The 24,204-nt window shown below is 41.2% G+C and overlaps 1 protein-coding gene across 3 annotated transcripts in view; it reads right to left on the bottom strand.

Annotated features, from left to right (window-relative positions):
• Nucleotides 1-236: 236 nt before the first annotated feature.
• Nucleotides 237-24,204, bottom strand: part of LOC108625304 (uncharacterized) — a 76,685-nt gene continuing 52,717 nt past the window's right edge. For all 3 annotated transcript variants that reach the window (XM_018025206.2, XM_018025204.2, XM_018025205.2), the window contains one exon: nt 237-2,378. In XM_018025206.2, the coding sequence (XP_017880695.1) occupies nt 2,298-2,378 (81 nt within the window). In that variant the 3' untranslated portion in view covers nt 237-2,297. The remainder of the gene's footprint in view (nt 2,379-24,204) is intronic.

Below are 24,204 nucleotides of genomic sequence, written 5' to 3'. Positions count from 1 at the left end.
AACCCTTCTTCATCAGTTCATCACTTATTATTCACGATGCTTATCCTCTCGAATCACGCTTATAAAAGGAAGATGAAAAAAAGTTTATCGCCTTCGTTTATACTTCTTTTTCACAATCCTTTCATTTAAGAAATTTACTTCGCGAGTAAGTAGTTTCTTGGTTGATAATTTTAGCGAGAAGTAGTTGTACTAACATAAAGTAGCAGCTCTCCTCTTTACACGATCTTGAGATCTTATTTTTTGGAACAGGTGGTCGAGTTAAATGAATATGGTAATTTCTGAAATTTACTTGGACCTTAAGTGTTCTTACTTTCTTTTTAGTGGTATGTAGGTCGTTGCATTTGTTGTCAGTTTTATGTGCACACTTTTTTCAGTCCAGGTAGATATCCAGTTTTGCGTTCGGAACGAACAGTCGGTGTTTATAGTTCTGTTTTCCAGCGATATTTTTCCACAATGTCCGCAGCTCCCTATCGTAAATTGTCAACGACGAAATTCTTTGTCGTGCAGCATGGTCTATTATTGCGCTCGACAAATATATAGGTATATATACAAAAAAACACGTATATATCTATGTGAAAAAAACAACGTCCCAGTTATTTTCTCCACCCTATATTCGTATTGTGTTTTTCCACTACGTTAACCATTGAGTGAATTATTTGGAATGGTCGTTCTTTATATAATTTTCAACAAATTGTTATTCCACGTGTTTTAATGTAACATAAACTGAACCGAGAGAATTCTCTATAAAATATGGAATTCTCACTATTCAGTCATTGCACTTTTAATCGAACAACATAATTAATGTTTATTCAGTCATTTACTTGAACGTTAAATCGTAGGACGACTCTGCTTATCGAATACGTAACAAGGGTACAGAAAAAGTAATAAACTGCTTGACTTTTAGAGAATTGAAATTTTTATGCTTCAATTGCTTTAGTTTTATAAGAAAGTTGTTAACAGGAAAGAGAAGACCTGACTTTTATTTTACGCGGCTTTCAATCGCATATTAATTGACCTCCGAAGCGTTTCGAGTTTCGATGGGTCTTTTGTTCACTCGCAGAGCCATCGATCGTCGCTCGGGGGATCGATACATCGCGTCACGCGACGATTTTCCGACGCGCTATTTTCCATGTTCTGCCCGGATCCTTCTCGACCAATTTTTTTCTCTCCATCCGGTTTCATTCCTGTTGCTTTCTTTGGTCCACGAGTGTGACAGTTTTTTTCGAGCTTATCTACAGCGCTGCTGGCCATTTGCTCGAGCTATGTACCTGGAAACTTCACGGCTGCCCTGTAGCTACCAAGATCGCCGCCCATTTCATCCGTCCGAATTCCCTCTCTCTTTCTTCCTGGTCTCGTTCCGTCTACTCTATCTAGTCGTTTTATCCTCCCTCTCCTCCTCTTCATTTTTCGTCCTGACGGACACGATCGCGTTTCCTGTCGTGGCCCGAAAAAAGAGCAAACAGCAGCGCGGGGCTTTCGCCGCTGACCGATTCGTGTAATTTTCGAGGAAACTCCGTTCTCCGATTCGACATTTTTCGCGCCGGATCGAGGATGTCCACCGCGCGGGAACGTAAACACGTCCCGATGTTCGCTGGTGTTTTTTAACCCAATGAGAGAACCAGCCGAAAGTCGTTCCTCGGTTCTCTCTTTCCCTCGCCCGACGGTGGAACTCTACAAATATAATTACACACCCGCCAGGAAAGGTAACAAATGCTTTTTAACGAGACCGCGGAGACCCCGCCGGTCTCGCCTGCCCGCGTTTCGCGAGCTCTCCTCTTTTGCTGTTCGCCATAGATTTTTCACGCCTTGGATACTTAAGGGATAAGGAGGGCTGGTTTTTCATCGTCTTGGAGATTCTATTAGCTTACACACGTTTCGCTTATAATGATGGTGTTAAAAAAGATTACAAAAATTGTCAGAATTAAAAATTGCCACATCGTCCACACAATAGAGACGATAAAACGCTTTTGATAATTTGTATAAAAGGATTTTCGGGACATATTTGCGTCGTTCGATGCGAACGTGTGAACACATGTTCCTCCGCGGAAAGAGAGTTTCGAATGTGAACTGAAACTCGGAAGTACGTGACGCGTTACCAAAAATGGTTAAGAAAAATCGGCGAGCATGAGCACGTAAAAACGGTTGAAAATTGAACGAAACGCCGCCGTTACTTTAAGAACGGTGAACGACTCGATGCGCGAGTGCTGTGACGGTGTATGTATAGCAGTACATCTTCGAGTTGTCCGTCGCGTTGGCTCTGTTGGCTTCGAGGAAAGTAGAACAGCCCTCTACCAGGACTAGCAGTCGTCTTGAGTAGAGGAGGAGTGTAAAAGGGCTGCCACGCGCTCCGAAAACTCTCCGGACGCCGCGCCAGAGCACTGAAACAGAATTTATGAGCCACGAGTCAGTATAGAGTCTACAACGTCAAATATTTGCTATTATTTTTAAGTCGAATTTCATGCAAAAAAAGGCTCGCTGAATAAACGCCGCGCTTCTGACAAACATTTCTGTATTAACGCCCGTTTATTTCAATTGGACATCAATAAAACTCATTTAGCATTGATTGGGTTGGTATAGCACGCGCGGAGAGACAATAAGCTGAGTAAAAAACCACCATCTCAATTTATACTGGTTCATATAAATGATTAATTAAAATGCGAAGAGTGAAAATCATGAATTGTACCATACGATTAAAACGAGTCCAATCAAAATGAGAATTTACATATGTATTGATAAGCTGCTCATAAATGCAGTTTTATTGGATCAGATGCAGCCTTCAACAAAAATTTAATTATTATGCATTATTATCGCAGGTTTTAAAATCAAATTACGTATGCGCATGTAATGGCAGATTTGGTTTCGTGATTAGTCTCACGATTGAAACACGAAACAAAGTACAGAGGATTATACAATTGAGCACACATATAATATTATATGCAGATTTTCAGTATCACTCATCTGGCTGCAGTTTATGCGGGGAACATTAAACGAAGGGGATCGTTTATCGAAACGACGGCGCTGGAAATTAATAACTGGGCTTAATAACCGGCGGAAGCTTTCAGATGGTGTTTCGATTCCCCCTTTCACGTCGATGGCCGACCTTTCGAAAGAGTCGACCGGAAAAAAGTTAAATGAATCTCCGAGGAGTAGAAGTTTTCTGTACCGGGACGAGACGGGATCGAGCAGGCTTTATAGAGGACGCGTGCCGTCTCGTAGAGGGTATTGTTTAAACGATCCATCGGCTCGGAAAAATCCCTGACACCATAAAGCAACGAGAGATCGGTGAGAGGAGAGAACGAGAGAAAGAGTGGGAGGGGGGGAGGGGAGAGGAATGGCAACCCTTCGGGCCGGCAATGAAAACTTGAAAAGTTGGTGCTTTTTCATTTTCAGCAACGGCTCCGGCATCGCTGAAAGCGCAGACGATGCTGATTTCCCAGCGGGTATCGTCCATCTATAAATCTATACCCCGAGGTTGTTTAGTCGCTGCACCGACCCACCTTTGTCTGTGCGAATGTGTGCGTGTCCGCCCGCCGACGGGTGTGAGCGTGCACGCCAACTGTGCCGTCCTGTATTTTTCATTCGCCCCGCACCCTTCTCTACTCGCTCCCGCGCCTCACCCGGGAAGGAAACTTTTATCTTACGAAAGTTTATATCTTCCGGGTTCGATCGAGGGGGACCGAGAAAACAAAGATTACGCTCAATCGAAACGGTCGATCGATTGCCGTCGGAATTTATTCGCATCGCGACCGATAAACGCGTCACGATCGCCCGTTGGTTTCATAAATATTTCGTGTTTTGGAACGTGAACGGAATAGAGGAACGGCGGATAGTCGGTCGGCTGGTTCAACTTTTATATTAGATTGTACGAGGCCGCACGGAATTTCTAATTCCTATTCCAATCGAGAATTCTACAACAAAACTGGTCGAAAACAACGGTTATGTAACCCACGTCTTTACTATTTAATTGCATAACGAACCAAATATTTGATAGCATCCGAAATGAAAGGCCAACAAATTGAACATGTACAAATAGTATCTACTATGAAACGCAAAATGTAGTATTCTGTTTAGAACAAATTTTAGTGGAAAACGAAATTTCTAATTCTTATTGTAAAAGATAAAACTGACTGAGTATTCTGCAAACAAAATTATGTTAAAAATTAATTTAATGCAATAAAAGTATAAAAAGTAATATTATAATTTTATTTCTTAATTGTATAACGCATCTGAACGTTAATGAGCATCTGGAATTAAAAACTAATAAATCTGTGCACAATGCTATCAGTGCAGAACAAATTCTGATAGGGGAGGAAACGGAATTTCTAATCCCTATTGTAAAGAGGAAGAATGACTGAACATTCTATAGCAATTTTATAATCTAATTGGATAATGGATCAGACATTTGAAAATGAGCATCTGGAATCAAAGATTAATGAACATGCACTGCATGAACGTACATGCCACACAATGGTATTTACTACAAAACAAATTCTAACCACACTAGTAATGTATGAAATGTTTGATAAATTGTTTGCCGAGAAACAAAAGCTTCTATACCGAGTTTGCGGACAAAGAAACGAAGAAAATAAAAAACCGGATGAGAGAAATGTTCCATGAAATGGAGTTAAGGGAGCGCAAGTAGCTCGGGTAAAAATGTTAAAGCTTTTAATTAACTTGCATCAATGAACACGGTTTCGAGGTATCGCCGGGAAATTTTTTTCAAACACGTCCGGGTTTAATATGTGTGTGACCACGTGAAAGAAATCGCGAACAATGAAAGCTCGCATCAAAGAATAGACATTTTTTCAGTCATTGTTCCCTGTTTTCACGAAAATTTGTAACGGTGCATGGTTTGAATAACTGAAATTCTTGTAATGATATAACTTTGATAATTCAATTTATAGAGGAAAGTTTAATTAGGGACAAAAATCTCATTCAACAAATACAAGTGTTTGCCCTATTTTATTCTTTGTTTGAAGATTGGTTGAGGCATGTCAGAGAACTTTATAATAGCTTTATCTAACTTGCAATATCAGCTTTTTCTTATTAAGTGGTTATGATTTTTGCTTTATATTATTTTAGCAACATTTCCAAAAAGGAGACAAGAATTCAGAGGTGTAAAATAAGAGAAGCGTTAAAAGCAAGTGAAACGGGTTATGAAGATACGTGGTAGGAATATTCGAGCGTGGCTGAATTTTAGCCTTTTAAGGTCGGCCCGTTCAGGGTTACTACAAAGTACAGCTGTCAAACTATTCAAGGCCCTCGGGATATTTATTTAAGTATCAGTGTCGACGACAATTTTTCCCTGCAAGAGAATCGCTTTTCAAAACGCTTTTGCTCGTTCGCAGCTCGAATCCACGCGCCAGTTCGTTTCCACGAATTCAGACGCGATTACGTCGAGTCTTCGTTTCTTCACGCGGCGTTTCACTGTTTCTTATGCGCAAATTCAACGAGAGAACGAGAAGAGCATCAAACGGCAATTACGATTGAATCGTAAAAATCTGTTCGCTTTTTATTTTGAAACTCACGGCAGCCTTCATCAAAGTCATTACCTCGTACAGTATGGCTCTTGTAAAAACCGGTGTTTTCATTTTTTGAGCTATAGAGTTCAAAATTGGAAGTGGAGGATTTAACATTTAAACGAAACATGTATCATACCAGATTTTTGAATCGTTGCGGTAGTCGACCGGTCGAGGGAAGGGCAGACTTCAGGAATGGAATACTTTTTTACGCGTATTCACATCGAACAGTCCAGTTTCATTTTTCTGTTTTCAAACGAGCTGCGTGAGAAAGAAACCGTAAAAAGGAAAAAAGCACTGGTCCATTTTTACTTCGTTCACCCGTGATATTTGCGAAAATTAAATTAAACAGTGAAACTGTTTTTTAGTCGGCGAGGGGCGACTGGTCCGAGCCCCACCGCGCCGCGGGAAAGCTTGTCAAATATTTATTCAACCGGGCTTTGCAAAGTTGCGAACGTAAAAAACTTACTCGCTGATAAAACCGCTCGGCGGACGGTAAAACCGGATTCAATCTTCTCGAAGCGAGCGAGAGAAAACTTTCGACGAGGGCGTACGTGGTGGGGAAGAGAGATCGAGCGAAATAAACTAAGCGGCTGCCCGGGAATATCGCGAAACGATGGGGAATGCACCAAGAAAAATTGCTACCGAATAGCGAAAGTCCACCATTCTTTTTTTTTTTGATACTTTTTCTCTCGCTCTCGTTTTTTGTTACCCCCGGACTCTTTATTTTCCATCCACCTTCGCTTTCCCGTTTCGAGGACAATTACAGTAATGCTTTCGTCGTTCTCATCTTTTAGAATTCGCGGAACTTTCGGTTAGGGGGAAGGAAGCTGGGGCGGCAGTAATTCGAAGCCGAAACAATTGCAAACGTCCCCGAACCTATGCTAAACAATAAACAATACTAAATCTCGTTCCTCTTTCACCTTTGTCCTTTGTAGAAAGACTGACATTTATTGAATTCTCTCATCAATAAGTTTGCCTCAAACTAAACGAAAATGTCATGAAATTTGCGCAAAATAAGTGATGAACATTAATAAATCTTCTTCACCTTTCATTTACAATTAGTCTTTCCACAGTGGGATTAACAAGACAAATTGACATGTGTCCCATTTTTTCCAACACACAAGCTTTCGTCAAAACAAATGCAGACGTCATGAAATCCGTGCAAAATAAACAATAAGCAATAATAACTGTCTTTCATTTTCACTACCTATTTTCTTCACACAGGGACTGCCAGTTAGTTTATTGATTTGTTTGCCACTTAACTGACCGACAGTTTACGGTTTCGCCAAAGCGTTTATGCGATCGACAGCCAGAAAGCGGTGCGGACATATCGAGTACATGTGAATTTGATCCAGCGTACACGAAGTAACCATTCCGTCAGGCAATGATTACTGGGGGCGGTAGCTGCGAGGTGGCTGAAACGATACTCAAACACTATCGGTTTCGGTTCATATTCCGCGTGGCACGTTCTATTACAAAACAAATACAGATTAAACAATTAATGTCCGTGTGCGGGACTGCGTGCTCCCTTGTAAACTATCGGCCACCGATCAGATCGTGTTTACCTGACCGATTTCCAAGCGCCCTTGCGCTACGAAAACGTTTTCCGATTTGCGGTCAACTCTCCCACGCGTGTCGAATGCAAATAAAAGTATTTCTCGTTTATAAAATAATTACTCCATATTATTTTATAAAATTAATGATAGAAAACAGAATTTTTTCAATTCGATACAACCGCGATATGCTTGTTTATTTTAAATTGTTACGTAGCTACGTAAAAGAACAATGTGAAAGTGTTAGAAAATGTATGAAGGAAATATCACATTACCATTCGCTCGTTGCATGCAATAGGATGATTATTTGAGTAGTTGAAAAGTGATCGTTCGGGCGGAAAACAATTTCGGTAAGTCTCGAGTCCGTCGTGCGAATGAATATTTGAGCCCCTGAGAAATCTACGGACGGGCCTCTATTCTTCGGGGAACGTGGAAAAGAGAGCGGACGGTTTTCGAGGACGGTTCGTTTTAAAAAGAATAATAGATAAAAAGTGTCGGCGACCGGAATCGGCGTCGCGATTTTCCTTGCCCCGTTACGTCAACCCATCGCGCGCCGACCCGATTTAGACGCCAGCCGTTTCCGCTCAAATCGATGCCCGCGCTGGATGGGACACTATCAAACGTTTTGCCGTTTGCTCTAACACCGATTATCGTAGATATCCTCGTTACACGCTATTCGGTGATATTGCGTTCCTGAAAACCGTACCTGTAGATTTCTCTCCGCGTTCAACAAAAATTCAAACGAGAAAAAATTGTCTTCCATTGTATTTCGCCTTTGTATACGAAAGTAAATTACAAAATAGGAAAACTAAACAAATAATCTCTTTGATTCATCATATAAAACAAATTTTAATGCAGACCAATAATTAACAAAGTAGGATACGAAACAGTTTAGGACAAAATAGGGACAAGATTGATTAAATGAGGCGGAAGGTGAAAACGGTAACGATTTCAACGCGGTTATCCGAATTATGAACCGAGCAGCGTGGCCAGTTTCCCGCTCGCGAGTGAAAGGAGGCTGGAAATAAATACAGCGAGAGGGTCCGTTCGAGTGGCACGGATAAAAGGAGGGCGAGTAACGCGAGCGCGGCTCGACCAAAAAAGACGAGCACCCCTCTGTGGTCTCGGTCGGTTTCCACCCTATCGAGCCTCTCCTCGAACCCCCATCCCAACCCCTAGCCTGATTTACTCTTCGTTCAGCGCGTTGCACCCGCGTGAATCCTTCCACCTTGCATTACTTTGTGCTCGAGGAGCTTGAAAATGAACAGGATTCACCCCGAGGCGAAACTCATATCACCATTCATAGAAAAGCGGATTAGTCTTTATTGACGGTTATCCTGCTAAGAAGCAACGTTCAAGATTTGTTAGCTTTTTACTGTATTAACGCTAATTAACATAAAAATGGGAACACAAATTTTTTTGTCACAAAAAGTGGGAAGGAAATGGACGCGGTTATACACTTCAGGAGTCGTACAATGTACTCTTAGACAGCAGTTTCTCTGTAATACATAGAGTTCTGTGCAAACAAAACAAGTCGGTAACAGTGAGATATTACAGAGGGAAGTTGTTGTTGACCGGTGAAGATTCAGTATTCTGATTGCGAGGGCAAGAGAACTCTGGTGAGCCGTAAAGAGTAGAAGAAAACATTACGCAATTAAATTTACGCAACCGCTCCACCTAAAACGAGGATAATAAAAGCGGCCGGTATTTCGCGAGGTAAGACAAACTTCACTTTAAAACACGTTCGGGCGTTCGTAGCATAAAAGAAATGAAGGCGATTGTTACCAGATACCGTTTAGCGAATTTCATTTTACTGCCGGGAACGTTGCGGCCTCGGGATTCCTCAATCTCGTTTATCAACGGAACAACAAGTTGAAAGCACTCTATGTTTCTTCATTATACTAATGAAGTCTCCTTTCATTATGCTAATGTTTTATACCGCACATTATTTGTCTCATAAGTCGTTTCGTAGAATAGTACTATATTTGGAATTTGGCAAGATGAGAATAAGTAATTTATATAATTTCAATCCTCTTTTATTATGACACGTCTAAAGCATCGACTCGAGGGAAGAAGAATATCAAATTTTGTTAGGAGCACCTCATTACGGGCATTCAACCTCGAGAAGCTTCCACGAGATTTTAAAGGGTAGAACTACCCGACAAGTTTTCCGATTTGATAGTTCTTTACCGCGACGTCGTATATTTCCGTAGAAGGTTAATATTCCTGCGGATACCGTGCGGATCCGTAGGAAACTGTAGTAATGGGAAGGAAAAAAGAGTGAAGTTGTTACCATCGATCTTGGGTATCCCTTATTCACCGTCATTCTGCCGGAGACCAGAAGTCGAGAGGTCGAAAAAGCAACGACGGGGGGGCTAAACAAAAAGCCGCGACGAATAACGGGTCGAAGACGTTATACCGTCGACAAATAATTACTGCGTACAACCGGAATGGGGTGGTGCGAGCAGACAGCGACGTCAGCGGTTCTGCCGGGTTGTCTAAAATCGCGCCAGCCTGTTCTCTTCCCTTCTTATCGTCTCGCACCTCGATGCTGCGATTCGATTAGCAACGTCTCGACGCGTTTCGATTTCAAGCTAGACGGCACACGCGCGCCGAGTCGCGTCGCAACGAGTTACGCGACTCTCGAAAGTTATCGACAAGTTCGACTCGATGCAAGCCGAGCGCTGTCGGCATCGAGTACCGCGAGCTGAGAAACTCCTTTGGACGTCGTAAGAATCAGAAGGAAATATCAGTGAGAAAAATCGAGAACAGGAACATTTTTCTACTTAAATGCCTGCGGAAGTTTTAGAATTACTTTTCGTACGTTTAAAAAATTATACGAGACAAAAGCATTTTGTATGGACGAGAATTAAAGAAATGACGTACAATCTTCCTAAGAAAATTTATTGGATAATATTCTTAACACCGGGTAAACCATGTCTTTATTTTACTCTTCGGCTTTGAACTCTCTTCAGTTTCCGCAGCTGGAGAAACTTAACGACTGTGTCCGTCTGTTTCGTATTAAGGGAAGGGATCCGCGCTCAATGAGGTGAGAAAAGATTCACCGAGAAGAAGAAAAGGTTGGCGGAGAGGTACGCGGTTGGAGTGGGCGAGCGGATGATAAAGAGGGAAAAGTGAACGCGTTTCCGTGACTTTCGGCAAATAAGATTTATGCCCAGACGCTCGCGCTTGCCTGTCTGCCCGAACGAAAGCTACGGGCCTGCCGATAAGGAACTACCGATTGGGAAGAAAGCTCGAATCGAATCTCGGCTCGCTGCCAAATATTTGTCTGTGCATAATCCAGACTCTTACTATGTACCGTAAACGGAAGCCAGCCTCGAGGAACCGTTTCACGGTTTCGCGAATTCGTTCAGATGGCCAGAACAGCGATTTAGGATAGAAAGTTTTGCGTCAGCCAAAGTACAAGATAGAAGATTATGATTGTTTTACCATAAGCTATCAGATCGAAATCACCTTCAAAACTGAATAAATTCCTCACTATTTCAAATTGATTAAATATACATATAAAGTGAATAATTTACTAATTCAAAACGATGTAAGACATTTGAATTTCCTACGTTTGTAGGAAGATTGGTGAGAGGGTGAGTGAGGCGTGGGAAGGAAAGGAGTGCGCCGGTTCTCAAAGGTAATTAATTCGAATGTCTAATGAGGGCGTAGGTAGCTAGTGACGTATGCTGGTATTCGCAACATGGTTAAGGCGTAACTGATACCAATTAAATCCTGAATGAGCACAAGGTTGGTACTGGTATGTGTAGTGTGTACCTTACGCGGGTGCCTGGGTTTGGCCGAAGTGTATCCCATGCTTGTAACACAAGACGGACGAGCCCCGAGCATATCCACGACAAGTACAACAAGAACAACAACGTCGGCGTCAGCATCAACATCGTCGAGCTGCGCGCCTCCGCTTACGTTCGGAACCGGGCCTGGAAACCTATGGGCTCGAGTCGAGCAGGTCGACTCGAAAACACGCTGCCCGTTTCAAGACTCGTTCAAAGGAGGATATCGGGATAGCCTTTCCCTTAATCTCGACCCAGTTTCCAACCTTCGTCAAATACTGTGTTATACTATAATATTATGTTATGGAAACTTCAATAACTTATTGATCTCTTTGATCTTAGACCTTCAATAGTGTACTACACGAAAATCATATTAGCTCTCTGAAATACTAATAACGTTTCAGTTTATTATTAATTTATTTTTTTATCTATAAAATGATATACGTAGCTAAGAGCAATTAATGTACAGGTGTTAAGTATATAAAGGGGACTTGGTGTTAAGCCGTTTCTTGGTAAAGCCAGCAATTATTCAAAAGTAAGCTGCGAAGACGCCGAGTCAAGCCGGGGGATTGGTTCCTATCGGGTCGCGATCGGAAAACGAAACTCTATTCTAGGTGCCTTGCCACGCCGCTCTGAGAGCGTCGACTAATACACCGGGGAATCCACTCCATTTCCACCTCCAATTATTTATGGAAAGCAGATGGGAGGATTTAAGTGTCCCTGGTGTGCCTTGCCCATTATCATTTAAACTAGAGTCTGAAAGGGTCCACGGTTATCCTTCGCTCGAATGGCCTCGATCTTCTGCGAGCATGTTACACGAGTTAACCCGGGAGGAAATCGTAATAGCCAGTTTTCGTGGAAAGGGGAAATGAAGTATTTGCATATTGATAAATCCGGTGACTTGGACCTATCCCACTAATTGAGTTTCTCTTATTATATGTATTGTAAGGAGTTCAAACGAAAAATGGTACCTCCAGAAAATGGAAAGTGAAATGATTAATCATATTCCTATCTAGGTTTCTAAACTGATAATTCTTATAACGTATTTTGATTATGTGGTAAGATGAGAAAATTGATTGATATTCAATTTTTATCAAAGTGTTTAATTTTCTCGTCTTGTTAGATAATGCTGAATATCTTACGCCAATTTAGAAATCTATGAATATCTTTCATCATTTCATTTTTGATATACCATGCGTCCTTAGTGATTTTCTGTCGGTATTATTTTGTATATGTACACGTTTTGTTGAATTTGTTGTCCAATTATCAATGGATCAATTTAAAGATATCTGATCGCAAAGAATGGCGTGCCTAATGTAATCCGATCGCATGCTACCTCGGATGAAAAATGAGAAAAGCGAGAAGGGTAAACGGTGGTCGAATCTCCGAATGGAAAGCGAGAGTACATCCGGTCAGGGGAGTAAGAAGAACTCTCAGGGAATCAATATGCGCGACGAATCATTCCGATGGACTTCCCTCCGTTCTATTCGAGTGCGTGCTGTATAGTTCAGTACAGTGGAGCAGTTCGAAGCTGTGAGATGATCGCGATGGTGGCTTTTCGAGGGATTCTGTGCGAGAGACGCGTTCGAGGGTCGACCGCCTAAACCAGAATTCGATTCCTCGATCGAGGCGCGGACAAACGCGGACCGAATGCACAAGCGAGGATCCTCTTCTACTCGTGGCTTGCACCAACTTAAACTTCGTGTTCCCGACCGTGATTCAGGTTCATCTCTTCAATTTCCTCGCTGTGCCCCTTATTCACCGAGCATACGTGAATCGACCGATTTCTAAGATTCGACATTTGAGATTTTTTAGAGTTCAGGTCGTCCGCTGTCAGGAACTGCATTTTTTTGCGGTTGTCCAATGTCATCAACTCGTTTCATTGGTTTTTCTTTCGTCGACTTTTTTTATTTAAATTATTCAGAATAAGAATGTTTCTTACAAATCGTGATGTAATTATGATGCACGAATAAATCATGATTCTCTTGTTATTATCTGCTTATCCTTCGACTGAACCAAACATTATCATCTGCTAATTACCGACCGTATTAAGCGTCGGTTTAATAAACAGCTTTTCCAAGTCATTCGTTAAATTAAATCCCGAATTAACGAACCAATTATGAAGCTATCGCGACGCACGAAAGAACAACGAACCGGTCGAGCATTCCGGGTACGGCAAAAAGTAAATTGGATTTTACCATACATCGTTTCCTGCTACCCCTTTTTCCTACCGCGCTGTATCGCCGGGCAAAGCGAGCGAATTTAGAAAATTCATAGTCGCAAAATTTAATTCCGTTAAGTTCTACACGGGCTCCTCGATAAGTTATTAACTTACCAGATTGGGAATGCGATACGTGGCCAATTTAATTACCGCGATGAAAATGAAAAAGAAAAAGAGTCGATTCGTATTGATCTCCGGTAGGAAGCATCCCCGATCTGCGGTATGTAATTGGAATTCGAACGAACCAATTTCGAAATCCATCGATTCTTGCGGACAAAAAAGATGTCTGGTTCAATTAGCGGCTCGAAGATAGTTAAATGTCGCGCTAAATTGGTCGCCTGTTACCTCGTCAAACTTTTTATGTTTTCTATCAAACTTCAATATCATTCTAACGGACTTTTCAATAGTTTACTGAATGCATTTATCAACACTTTGAATCAACACAACAAATTGAAAAGCATAATCTTCTTTTACCTTTTCGTTTTTGTCAGCTAAATTTTAGCAAGCTAGTTCATGGGATTTTTCAGCTATATAACAGAATGAAGGCACGGAACGGTGAACGTAATTTGGCACGCAACGAGTTTGGAAGCAATGGGTTTACAACCGCGATGGAAAGATAAGCCCTGTTATTCCGATCGGTCGAAAATCCGCCGATACAACGAGCAACGGTTTCGGTCAATTGAATTAATTCCGGCAACAAGAAGGCTGCTAACGATTATTACAAACCTCCCTGTCCCCCTCCCCCTGTTACCCCACCACCGACGCGTGGGCGTTTTATCTGGCTGTTGAGCTTGATTGGTTTCTCGATGCCGATCGCTTGATCGAAGAATCGTGTACAAGAAATATATCGTGTGAACGAGCCCGTGAAATCTGCGAAACCATGCAGATTCAAAACGATTTCCCAATTAACGTCAACTTCGATTAACCGAAAATTGCGCGTGTTTATCGCCAGTGTACGCTTGTCTCGCGTAATTATAAAACCGATCAAAGGGCTTGTGCATGAACATACATTTCGTAATATAGATTATATCAGATTCCGTCAGATTAAATTTTACGCGATTGACTTTGCATATGCTTTATTAATATTACGTTCAAATTGAATGCTTTTGTATAATTCATTATTATCGATATAAATATTCATGAATTCTTGTAATAGATAAAATTTCATGGGAACAAAAATCTGTGCGCGAATTATTAATAACATATTGGCAGACGAGTACATTAAAGACCAAATATACTTTGCATTTATGAGCAATCATAAAAATTTGACCCTTTTCAGTTCAGAGTAAAACTAATTTTTCAGAAGCCGTAATAATTCGTTCGGCTACGTACAGCGATGTTTAATATCCGCGGTTGTAGAATTAATTTTGCCGCGGGGCGACTCCTTAACATAACGGAAGCCGGTAACGATAACGGCGATTCTCTCTCTCTCTCTCTCTCTCTCTGTCACTCCTTTTTCTTTTGCTGTTCGACTGCCAACTAAACCGCGAAATAAAGGTTCGAATTAAGGAAATAGACTTGCAGCGGAGCGTACTCGCTGCGAAACGGTCTCTTTGAGTTTTGAAAAATGAATTTTTGCATTATACGCGTGATGACCTATCGCAATCACCACGTCATCTTTATCATTTTACTTGGAACTCGTTAATATTTGTATAAATTTGTTGGCACCAATTAAAAAAAGAATTAGCTCTCATGTGAATGAAATACAGATATTCTGAAAGTATATAAGTGCTATTATATTAAAAAATAGTTGTAGCACGTAAAACATAGGATACGAGTCGTACGCCATAAATATTTCCGGGAAAGGAGTGGAAGCGTTTTGGTCCTGTGAAAGCGGTTAATAGTTTCGAGTCTGCGGTTAACGAACCATTAACATTCATCGTCCCGGGGTACGGCAATGCCATTGTCAAGAGTCCCCTCGGTTTCTTCTTACCGCGAACATTGAAATTAAAGAGAACAGAGGAGAGAGTTGGTCCGTCGAAACGGGAGAATTTAATCGGTGCCCGGACGGAGCGAGGGATGGAATTTCTCGGCTTAATCCGTGCTACTACCAAGTTTCTGGACATCTTGAGATTATCCGTTCGGCTGATGCCTTCACGCGTCCTCGACTTTCCACCCTGGGAAATTATTATACCCTTCTCGAGTCTTTTCCGATCTCTGCGAGGCCGGGGATATTTTACATTTACCGGTATATCACTGTGTCCTCGTCGACGGCTGCATTTAAAATCGAATAGGGTCACCTAGGAAAACGGTGTCGACGAGGTCAGAAGAAGTTTCCAACGACTCGACGTTTCCTTCCTGCGGGGTAATGGTTTTAGTAGAAAAGGTCAAGGAAAGATGGAGCCCGAAAGCATCGTCGGGCGGAAGGAAGACAATGGGAGACGATCTGAAGTGTCCTGGGAGACTAAACGAAAATTATGGTCCCACCCACGACTTCTTGCCAACCGGAAGTTTTCCTCCTACTCACTTTCCTTCGCTCCAGACACGTGAAAATGTGATCAAGAATTCAAGGGTAAAGGGGCACCGTACCCACGGGATCCCTTTTCATGTAAAATCCAACAAGTGAGGCGAGAAGCAAGCCGTCGTAATAAAAAAGCCAATAGAATATCATGCACGTCCGATACATATTCCGTGAATTAAGTCGTCCACGTTTCTCACCGGATTCCACGTATACCATTCCTCTCACATGTTTCTACTCTCGCCCCAGAGATATCTAGACGAAACGATGGAATCTCTTTCCCTTCCCTGAGATACGAAAGAGATATCGATGATATCTTTTCTCCGGAGCTTTTGGGAATTTAGGTCTCCAGGTTGAGCGATATCGTCCCTTTGGTGATAAGTGAAATCGACTAACTTAAAATCACTGACTATGCTGTTTCACGTAATTTTAATCAGGTAACACAAGCATACCTCTCTTATTTTCCAATATTGCTTCAATAAAGTTTAACTTTAATCGAGTTAATAGTTTGAATACCTAATTTTCCGCGTCGGTGTAGCAATCAAACGTGAAACACGAAAGTATTTTGTAAATAAGGTAATAATAAGGTCTACCCGTATATCTCATCTGTGATTAAAATATCTTCGTCGATAATGAATATTAGATAAATTAAATTATGCATATGGGTATATACAGGATTATGCATTGAAGATTTTAATTCATAACTTGAAAAAAAAAGAGGGATTTATATTCAATTTGTGTACTTCGTGAAACTCTGGATTTATTATCATCATTTCTTGATATCAACTTTGATATAATTTTTTTACGGTTGCTGTTCCATGGACTTTTGAAAAGAATCGTAAAATATGACAACCCGAAGCTAATATTATACTACACGATGACGTTGCGCCGGATACAATACGCGATTCTAGGTTGTTGCACGTTTCCCTCTCGTCGAGAACGCGAGCATCATTTCGTTTTCCCTCCGCTCTCTAATCCTCTGTTCGCGCTACTGTTCTTCCGCGTTCTACTCCTCGCCGAAAGGACCTACTGAATTATGTATGACCGACGGTAAAATTTCCACTCTTCCCGGCGAGATTGCCAGAATTTCACGCGGAACACACTTGGAAGCATCGGTTCCGTTTTGGAGAGGGAAAGATAAGAACAGTTCTTTTAATCTTTATGTACTGTTCAATTTTCATTACGTCTTTAAAATGATAATTTTTGTGATGATAAGAATTGCGAGATAGGAATTTCATATAACATGCCAAAGTAGCTTTGATATTAGAGAAATCACCATTTTTATTCAGGAACACAATAGAAAAAATATTAGCATGAAGCAAACTCTAAAGTCATTCCAAATGCCAATTTTAACAAGCATTAAATAAGATAAGAATATACTTTGCGTTGCAAAATCCTGTTCGAAATTAAGTAAAATATCTATTTGCAAATTTATTGAACAAAACATAACTCTATGTGCAAGAAGCAACATAATTGATGAAATGCACACAAGATGATACTTTATCTTCCTTTTGATACCACATACGTTAGAATTTGTAATTACGTATTTGATGTAGCTTCCAACCGACACGTAGACATTAATCGAAAATCAAGTGTCGCTCGTACGACAGGCAATAACGATTTATCGGTTCCCTTCGTTAAACCGACACCTGATCGTTACCGTGTCACTTTATTGACTGCCCCGAATTACGTGTACCGTTTTAGTTCAACCGATTTCCCGGTTAAGCGACAATCAGGGAAACAACGGCCGGATTTTCGGCAACGTGACGGAATGACAGAGACTAAGCGAAATTACTTTTATGTCTCGTTTCCTGTTAGCGTTTTAAAGAAATTTTTGCTCAGCTTCTTTCGATAAGATCATAATAAATTTCGTATCAGTAAGATTGAGAAAAAAATCAGTATGAAATTGGTATTAAAAGATACCAAATATTCTTTAAGTATATAATTATTGTGGCGGTGAAGAAAATATTTAGTTTTGTCTTTTTAAAGAGCATCTCATATTCATTGAACGTAATTTCACCTAATTATGAGAAGAACGCAGTTAAAGGAGTCTGAGGATTCAAGAGAACGATGCACGGAGCGGCTCTTCATCCTTTCAGGGATTATCAGAATTCCTAGCTACATTCGTGGTGGAACGTGTTCACGTTGAAGATTGTTAATTCGCGCACTGGAGCGTTTCGCGTTTCTTAATTAATCCGTCAAGTTTATCGAGTGACAACGGAACGCGATACGAGGGCGGCTGGCTGGGAACGAGCCAACCTATATTCGCGGAAACTTGTTTAATAAAAAAGTTTCGCAAGTAGTAGCGACACGACGCGACGATCGTTTAGCTGGAAAGGGCCGCGAAGATTTCTCGTAACACGCGACGTCCCGTTAATTATGCAAATTCGCATGTTGATACCATAGAAGAAATTAAAAAACTAAAGATGGTAGCTATTTTTTTCTGGGATAACGAGCAGCTCGATTAATCTTGTCCAAGGTACTGAAACTAATATCTGTCAAGCACGAGGACAGCGATGGAATTCAAAATGTATGGAACAGAAATATTTTACGAACAAAAATCAAATCGCTAAGCTCTTTTTCGACCCCGTCATTATTTATAATTATTACTTCGATTAAACACTTCAGACATTGTTTCCTTCTACATATTTTATTTTGGCACCAATTTTTCTAGACATATTTGAAAACAACTTAGAACAAGACAAAATCAATCATTGTAATATGGTCGTTGTAAAAGGAACGTCGCCGAGCCGCGCCGATTCGACTAACCACGAATACGTAGCTCAGCAAGTAGATTTTGCTCGATAGCGCGTCGAGGGATCGAATCGGGACAAACTTTAATTACAAACCGTAATCACGGAAAATTCGGACAATACCAACGGCCGCGTACAATGTTCGTTTTACGAGAAAATACCGTCTGAAACCCATCCCACCGAAACTAATTCGTTAACGTTCATTCACCAAATAGGAAAATCTTATTATATTCTAATTACAACTGCATTCCAAAAACTTTTTGATTAATATACAACAAGAGAAAATTGTATACATATTCTGGACAATTTAATAATTGCACATCTTTACCTTGTTCTAGACTCTGATATATTAAGATAGTTTAGTGACAAATTATTTTATGTATTTCATTTATACGAATTTTTACTTCCTGTTCAGGTCTTTATTTCATTTTATTTTGTTCGGAAGCTTTTATGTGTTAGAAGAGGTCTATGGCGGTTGAAATCCGAAAGGGACCAGAAAAGGGAAAACTAATGAATTACGTATCCTTATGTACAGTTAACGTATTACATTTTGTATGAAAGATTTAATGCGCTTATTAAGCCTATTTGGCAAATGTAGAGCGAAATGTGTAATCGCGATCGACCTTTAACTACGTTATCTTTGTTTGCCGGGTAGTTAGGATGGTACGCGTAGTCGAAAGTATACAGGGAAACACGCGTTCGTAGCACGGTTCGAGATCAAAAGAGTACATTCACGGGCAAATACTACGGAGCGCAGCTAGCGGAGGTATTCGAGCTTGTACGAGCTCAAAGGATTCCTCCGCGGACACAAGAACTCCGTGAGTGCTCGAGAAAAGTACCCACGTAATTGCTTTCCATTCATCCGTTTCTCGTGGACCTCCCCGGATAAAAGCACCCTTCCCTACCTCGAATTTACTACAAATTACTTGCCAAAATTCGTTTCGTTTCAACGAATTGCACCTATCTTCCCGGAGATTCCCTAGCGACTCTCCTCGAGATAATCTGACGAGGATTTGCACATTGTGTATAGATCTGTTTAGTATTATTATTATATTATAAGAAGATTTATTGACTAATAAACATTCGCAAGGTTTTGTAACATTGCATTACAAACTCATGTTTCCAGCAGACGTAACAGCTGTTCTCGTTGCAATAATATGAAGAAATTATGTTAATATAATCTGAGACTATATTTTTATAAAGAGGTCAGGATTATACATTGGATTAAAATAGAAAGGTTATGAGTTACTAGATAAGATTTAGCAGGTAACGAAATCTGAACGGAAAGTTCTTACTATCAAATCTCTTTGGATCGGAGCGGTTCGATAGCCAAGCGATGCCATTCCTCGGGTTTTCACGGTGGTAAAGGGATGCGGCTGAATGGGCATTGTGACGCGGACAACGATTGTACAGGTGGGTTGGTCTCTGGTCTGAAGGAGAAGTATTGCATTGTCCTCGGTGACAACCCACCCACGGAGAAAGAGGACGAGAAACCGAGAGGAGGGGGCGAAGAGGTGGAGAACAAGTGGCGTTCGATGCTCTCGATGCACATCTTGAAACTTCATCGGTTTCCCCACACGAACCATTTCTGCGACGTGAGCTGACGCTTCTCACGGTTCCACCATTATTATTAGATATCATATTGTGTGTTACATTCTCTAACAAATAATGAATCATACCGTCTATCACATTATGTACAATTATATATTATGACATATTTTGTATCAAATAATAAATCATGTTATGCATCACATAATGTACAATTACAAATTCTGTATCACATTCTGTATCGAATAATAAATCATGTTATCTAATACGTCTATCATGCTATGCATTTACGAGATTAATTGTTACATTGACCTCTTAATTAGTGGATGAGATAAATTAACGTGGCAAATTGGAATCGGACTGGCAAACGGGAAATCCTGATCATTGGGCTGCAGCTGAGGTTCCGGGAGCAGTTATCGGGCGCCGTAAAAGAATCGCGACGACGACGTAACATAGACAACGGAGTGCTTCCAGCTTAACAACTGCTGTCATTTACGTCGTCGCGGTGAATCCTATCCCCGCGTTTATAGCTCCGGGTAACGCGAATACCGTTTAGCTAGCCGTCCTCCGTTTAACTCGATACTCAGTTTTCCTTCGTTTTATTTACCACCGCTCTTTGCCTATTGTTTTACACACGATATACACGACAAATTTTATTATACGTAAAACTGCTGTGTAATAAAATGAAGAGATTGTAAGAAAGAAAGGAACTGTGGATTTGTTTACCTGAGAAATCGACAACAAAAACGTTATTTGACTTATTAATGTGTAAAAGAAGGACAAATAGAGATGGACGTTGGGTAGGTTTCCAGTGGCCGAAGAGAACGGTAGTCAAGTGGCTTCCCGGTTTAATAGGGTAGCTAATAATCGAAGATGGGAAGGTTAAGGCAGCAGGCTTCTTAAGGAGCAGACGAAATTAACGACAAGGGAGATAGAGTATAAGCGGTAAGCCACGGGAACCCAGGAAGGGATCCGAAGGACTGTAAGTGGTCTAAACTTCGAAACCACCTCTATTAGCACTCGGGGATAGCGCCTAGGAACCAAGTCGTTCCGTGATCAGATAAACGATACAAAGATGATGAGCATCACCTAAATCAACGTCTCTTCTCTCGTTCCTTTCACGCGATTATAAATATAGAAGAAAAAAAACGTAAAAGTGAGAACTTAAATCGATAGCACTTATCTCATTTTTCCATGCATTATACATAATTTTTGCTTAAGAGAGAAAAGCATAACTTACGTCAACACAGCCTACCTCATTCTTTTCATGCAATCATACATAGTAATATACGAGGGAGGAAACGCGAGGGAAAGTCGCGGTCTCAATGGTAACTCGTAAAGCGTACGGACCTCGACTTCGTGACCGTCACGGTTCGGATCTGAAATTCAACCGCGTTTAAATATTCAGATGAATTCCGCCACGATCTACTCGAGAAATACATACATATATAATAGGGGAAGAGGATCGTAAACAGAGAAGGAGAGAAAGTCGGTCCCGACGTTTGTTAACCCGACGCGACGGGAATATAAGGGTTTCCGAATTCTTGTAACGAACGTAGAAACTTGCCAGGTCGGTTCGTTAGGAGGTGATCTACTCTCATTCGCAAGTTTCGAGAGTAGCCGAGGGAATTTCGAATATCTGAATCAGCCGATAATTCGCAATAAATACTTCGTAGATAGAAATGAAAATATATAACAATGGAAAATCCTCTTTCCTGGATAGATGAAGTTAAAAAATAAAAGAACAGCACACGCGTTTGTAATAAATGATTTTCTTCCAATTCTCCCGAATATAATTAGATAACAATAGAGACACTGTTCAAGGGTTTCCATTCTGCCGCATAGTCAGTGAGACAAAGCCGGAACAATACCATTCCATAAGGAATATTCACTGGCTATATGTCTCCCGGTCGAAAGGGTTACCGTAAACGGCGAACAGGGAACGTAATGCCCGGTGAATTAGTGCATCGACGATACCGTAAGTTCTCGACTACTCCGCGTCCGGTGATTCGTTCTGATTAAAATCTAATTATGAATCACCGACGTTGCCCGCGCAGTTATTTATCACCGTCTTCCTCGGGTTATTGTTTCCCCTCTCCGTCTTTCGAACTCAACGAAACAGATGGCCACGATTTAATTAAGGCAAGACATTTCCAGTAAATACGTATTTCACGTAAAATAGAATTGAATTCTACAATATCTTAACTTCTTCTAATTATGTTATATATTGCTTAAGAAAAATCGTTTCAAATCTTAAGAATAAAATGTTTATTTTCTATATAACATCACGATTTATCTTGTCATTCGTTGTCGTTCATAAATTGACGGGTTTCTCGGTATGGAAAGAAACGTCAGTCGCAGGCCCCGCGCGCTCGTCAATTTATCTTCGAGAGAAGCCAGCAGCGAGCAGCATAATGCATGCAGCGAGTGGGTGGTAGTTTCAAATTTTTTTATCGGTACGAATTATTCCGAGTGGCATGGCGCGCGAGGCAAAGAAGGGGGGAACCAACGTGGTCGGTGAGCCGCTTATTGGTTTCATAAATTCGATAATGCGCCGTAGCCTGGCGGCGACAGGTTCTGTGTACGCGCCGGCTTAATGGAATCTTAAAGTTTAAGAGAATTTTCCGCGGTACTCCTCGCGGCGTCAACCGCGTCTGAGCCAGACAACCGAATAGTCAACTGATATACGAGCGAACGTTTTCACGCGACGACGACGACGGCGCGAGCCCTAAGAGAAAGAAAAGAAATCCACGCATCTATTTTCGCGGTACACGTCCTGGGAAGGGGGAATCTTTCTGCGATCCTAAATGGAACTCGGCGAACAGAAACAGGACGAGGAAATATATATGCATCACCATCAGATACTGTAGTCTATATTCTGTTAAATCTACCGGAATTGAATGTGAAGGAGCATTCGAGGAAGTGGGAAACACGACGTCGTTTATAGCGATACTCGTTGCCGGCTAAGAATGCGATTTGTTCCAAGGCGGCGACGACGTTCCGTTTAAGAACTTTTAAGATCGTATTTTATCATCGTCTGACAGCTCACGATGTTCCCTAGAAATAAATTGCACGAAATAAAATGCGCCGCTCTGTTGATCAATGCGTTACACGTGGACAAATTTGATACAATGGATTAGCATAAATATGCAGTGTACACGTTCGATTTGCATACATATTATATAATACAATAACATTTGCATAAATATATACGGTTTGATTATGCAGCAAGTGTCATAAAAAGTGAGAGGGTGAGTTTGATTAAGTTATGCGAGTTTCGGTAGACAGGCTATTCTTATGCACCGAGGATCATATGTTTAATTACGGCGGAGCTTTGGCACAATGAGGTTGATTAGACTACGACGACTCGGCGTCGAGGCGCGTCGCGACGCGCCATGTGTTCGTGTCTGGTGTTTTAGACGAATCGCCAACTAGATTCGAACTCACGCGCATCGTACGTACGTGCATCCGCAACTCGAAGAAGCCCCCGGGGCAAACTTCATTTGCACGTTTATTCCAACTCCGGGAAATATACTGTTTGCATGCAAACAGAGACCTTCGCGGCGCGTCGTGCTGCTGCAAGCACACCGTGACAGCGATTTTCAGAAAACCGAATGTGTCCCATCGACTTCTGTCCACCCGAAGAGAGAAAATTTTCTACGTAATTTAAATACTCATTTAGAGAAGAAATCGTTCAAACAATAGATCGTCTTCCGTCGTTATTTGTTTCGAGAGAAGAATACACGAAACTGCTAGATTAACTCGAATGATGATCCGTGTATTGACAGAACGACATGGAAATGGTTTTAAATTGAGTCCGAGTGCCCTCTCCGAGTTTGTTATTCGACACCGAAACGTTATCTACTGGCAATAAAATTTTACTAGCTTCCGTGACGACCGGTATTCTACCTCTCCATTGTCAAAGTCTGCTAAATAAATTTTTGCCCGACAAAAGAATGAAATAGTAGATACAGTGAATTCCACTATAATTGCATTCACAAGTATAGAATAAAAATCTAACGAGCCCGTTGAAACATTTACGTAAATCTATGGAGTACGCGCGATTGAAAATGAACAAGAAAGTATTATATTGCAGTTCGATTACAGCGAACTATGTTACTTGCCGGCTTGGGACAGGGGAAAGATCGAGCCCCTCGTTGCGAAAAATCAGCTCGCGTGTTTCTAAATCACCTGTTTCGTGGGAGCAGTTTGTACCTCGCCGGCCGAAATCCGTTCCGAACGATGTTCTCTTGAATTTTAAAAGGAGTCCCTCCCTTCTCGAAGGTCCCGCTTCGACGTAGCCGTTAAGCTTCCACCCTCGCCGTTCGACTTGATCTTTTTTTTCCCCTCCA

The sequence above is a fragment of the Ceratina calcarata genome, unplaced genomic scaffold (genome assembly GCF_001652005.2).
Source record: "Ceratina calcarata isolate Rehan_Ccalc_2016 unplaced genomic scaffold, ASM165200v1 scaffold350.2, whole genome shotgun sequence".
In the NCBI taxonomy this organism is placed as follows: domain Eukaryota; kingdom Metazoa; phylum Arthropoda; class Insecta; order Hymenoptera; family Apidae; genus Ceratina; species Ceratina calcarata.
This window is presented reverse-complemented; position numbering and strand designations above follow the sequence as displayed.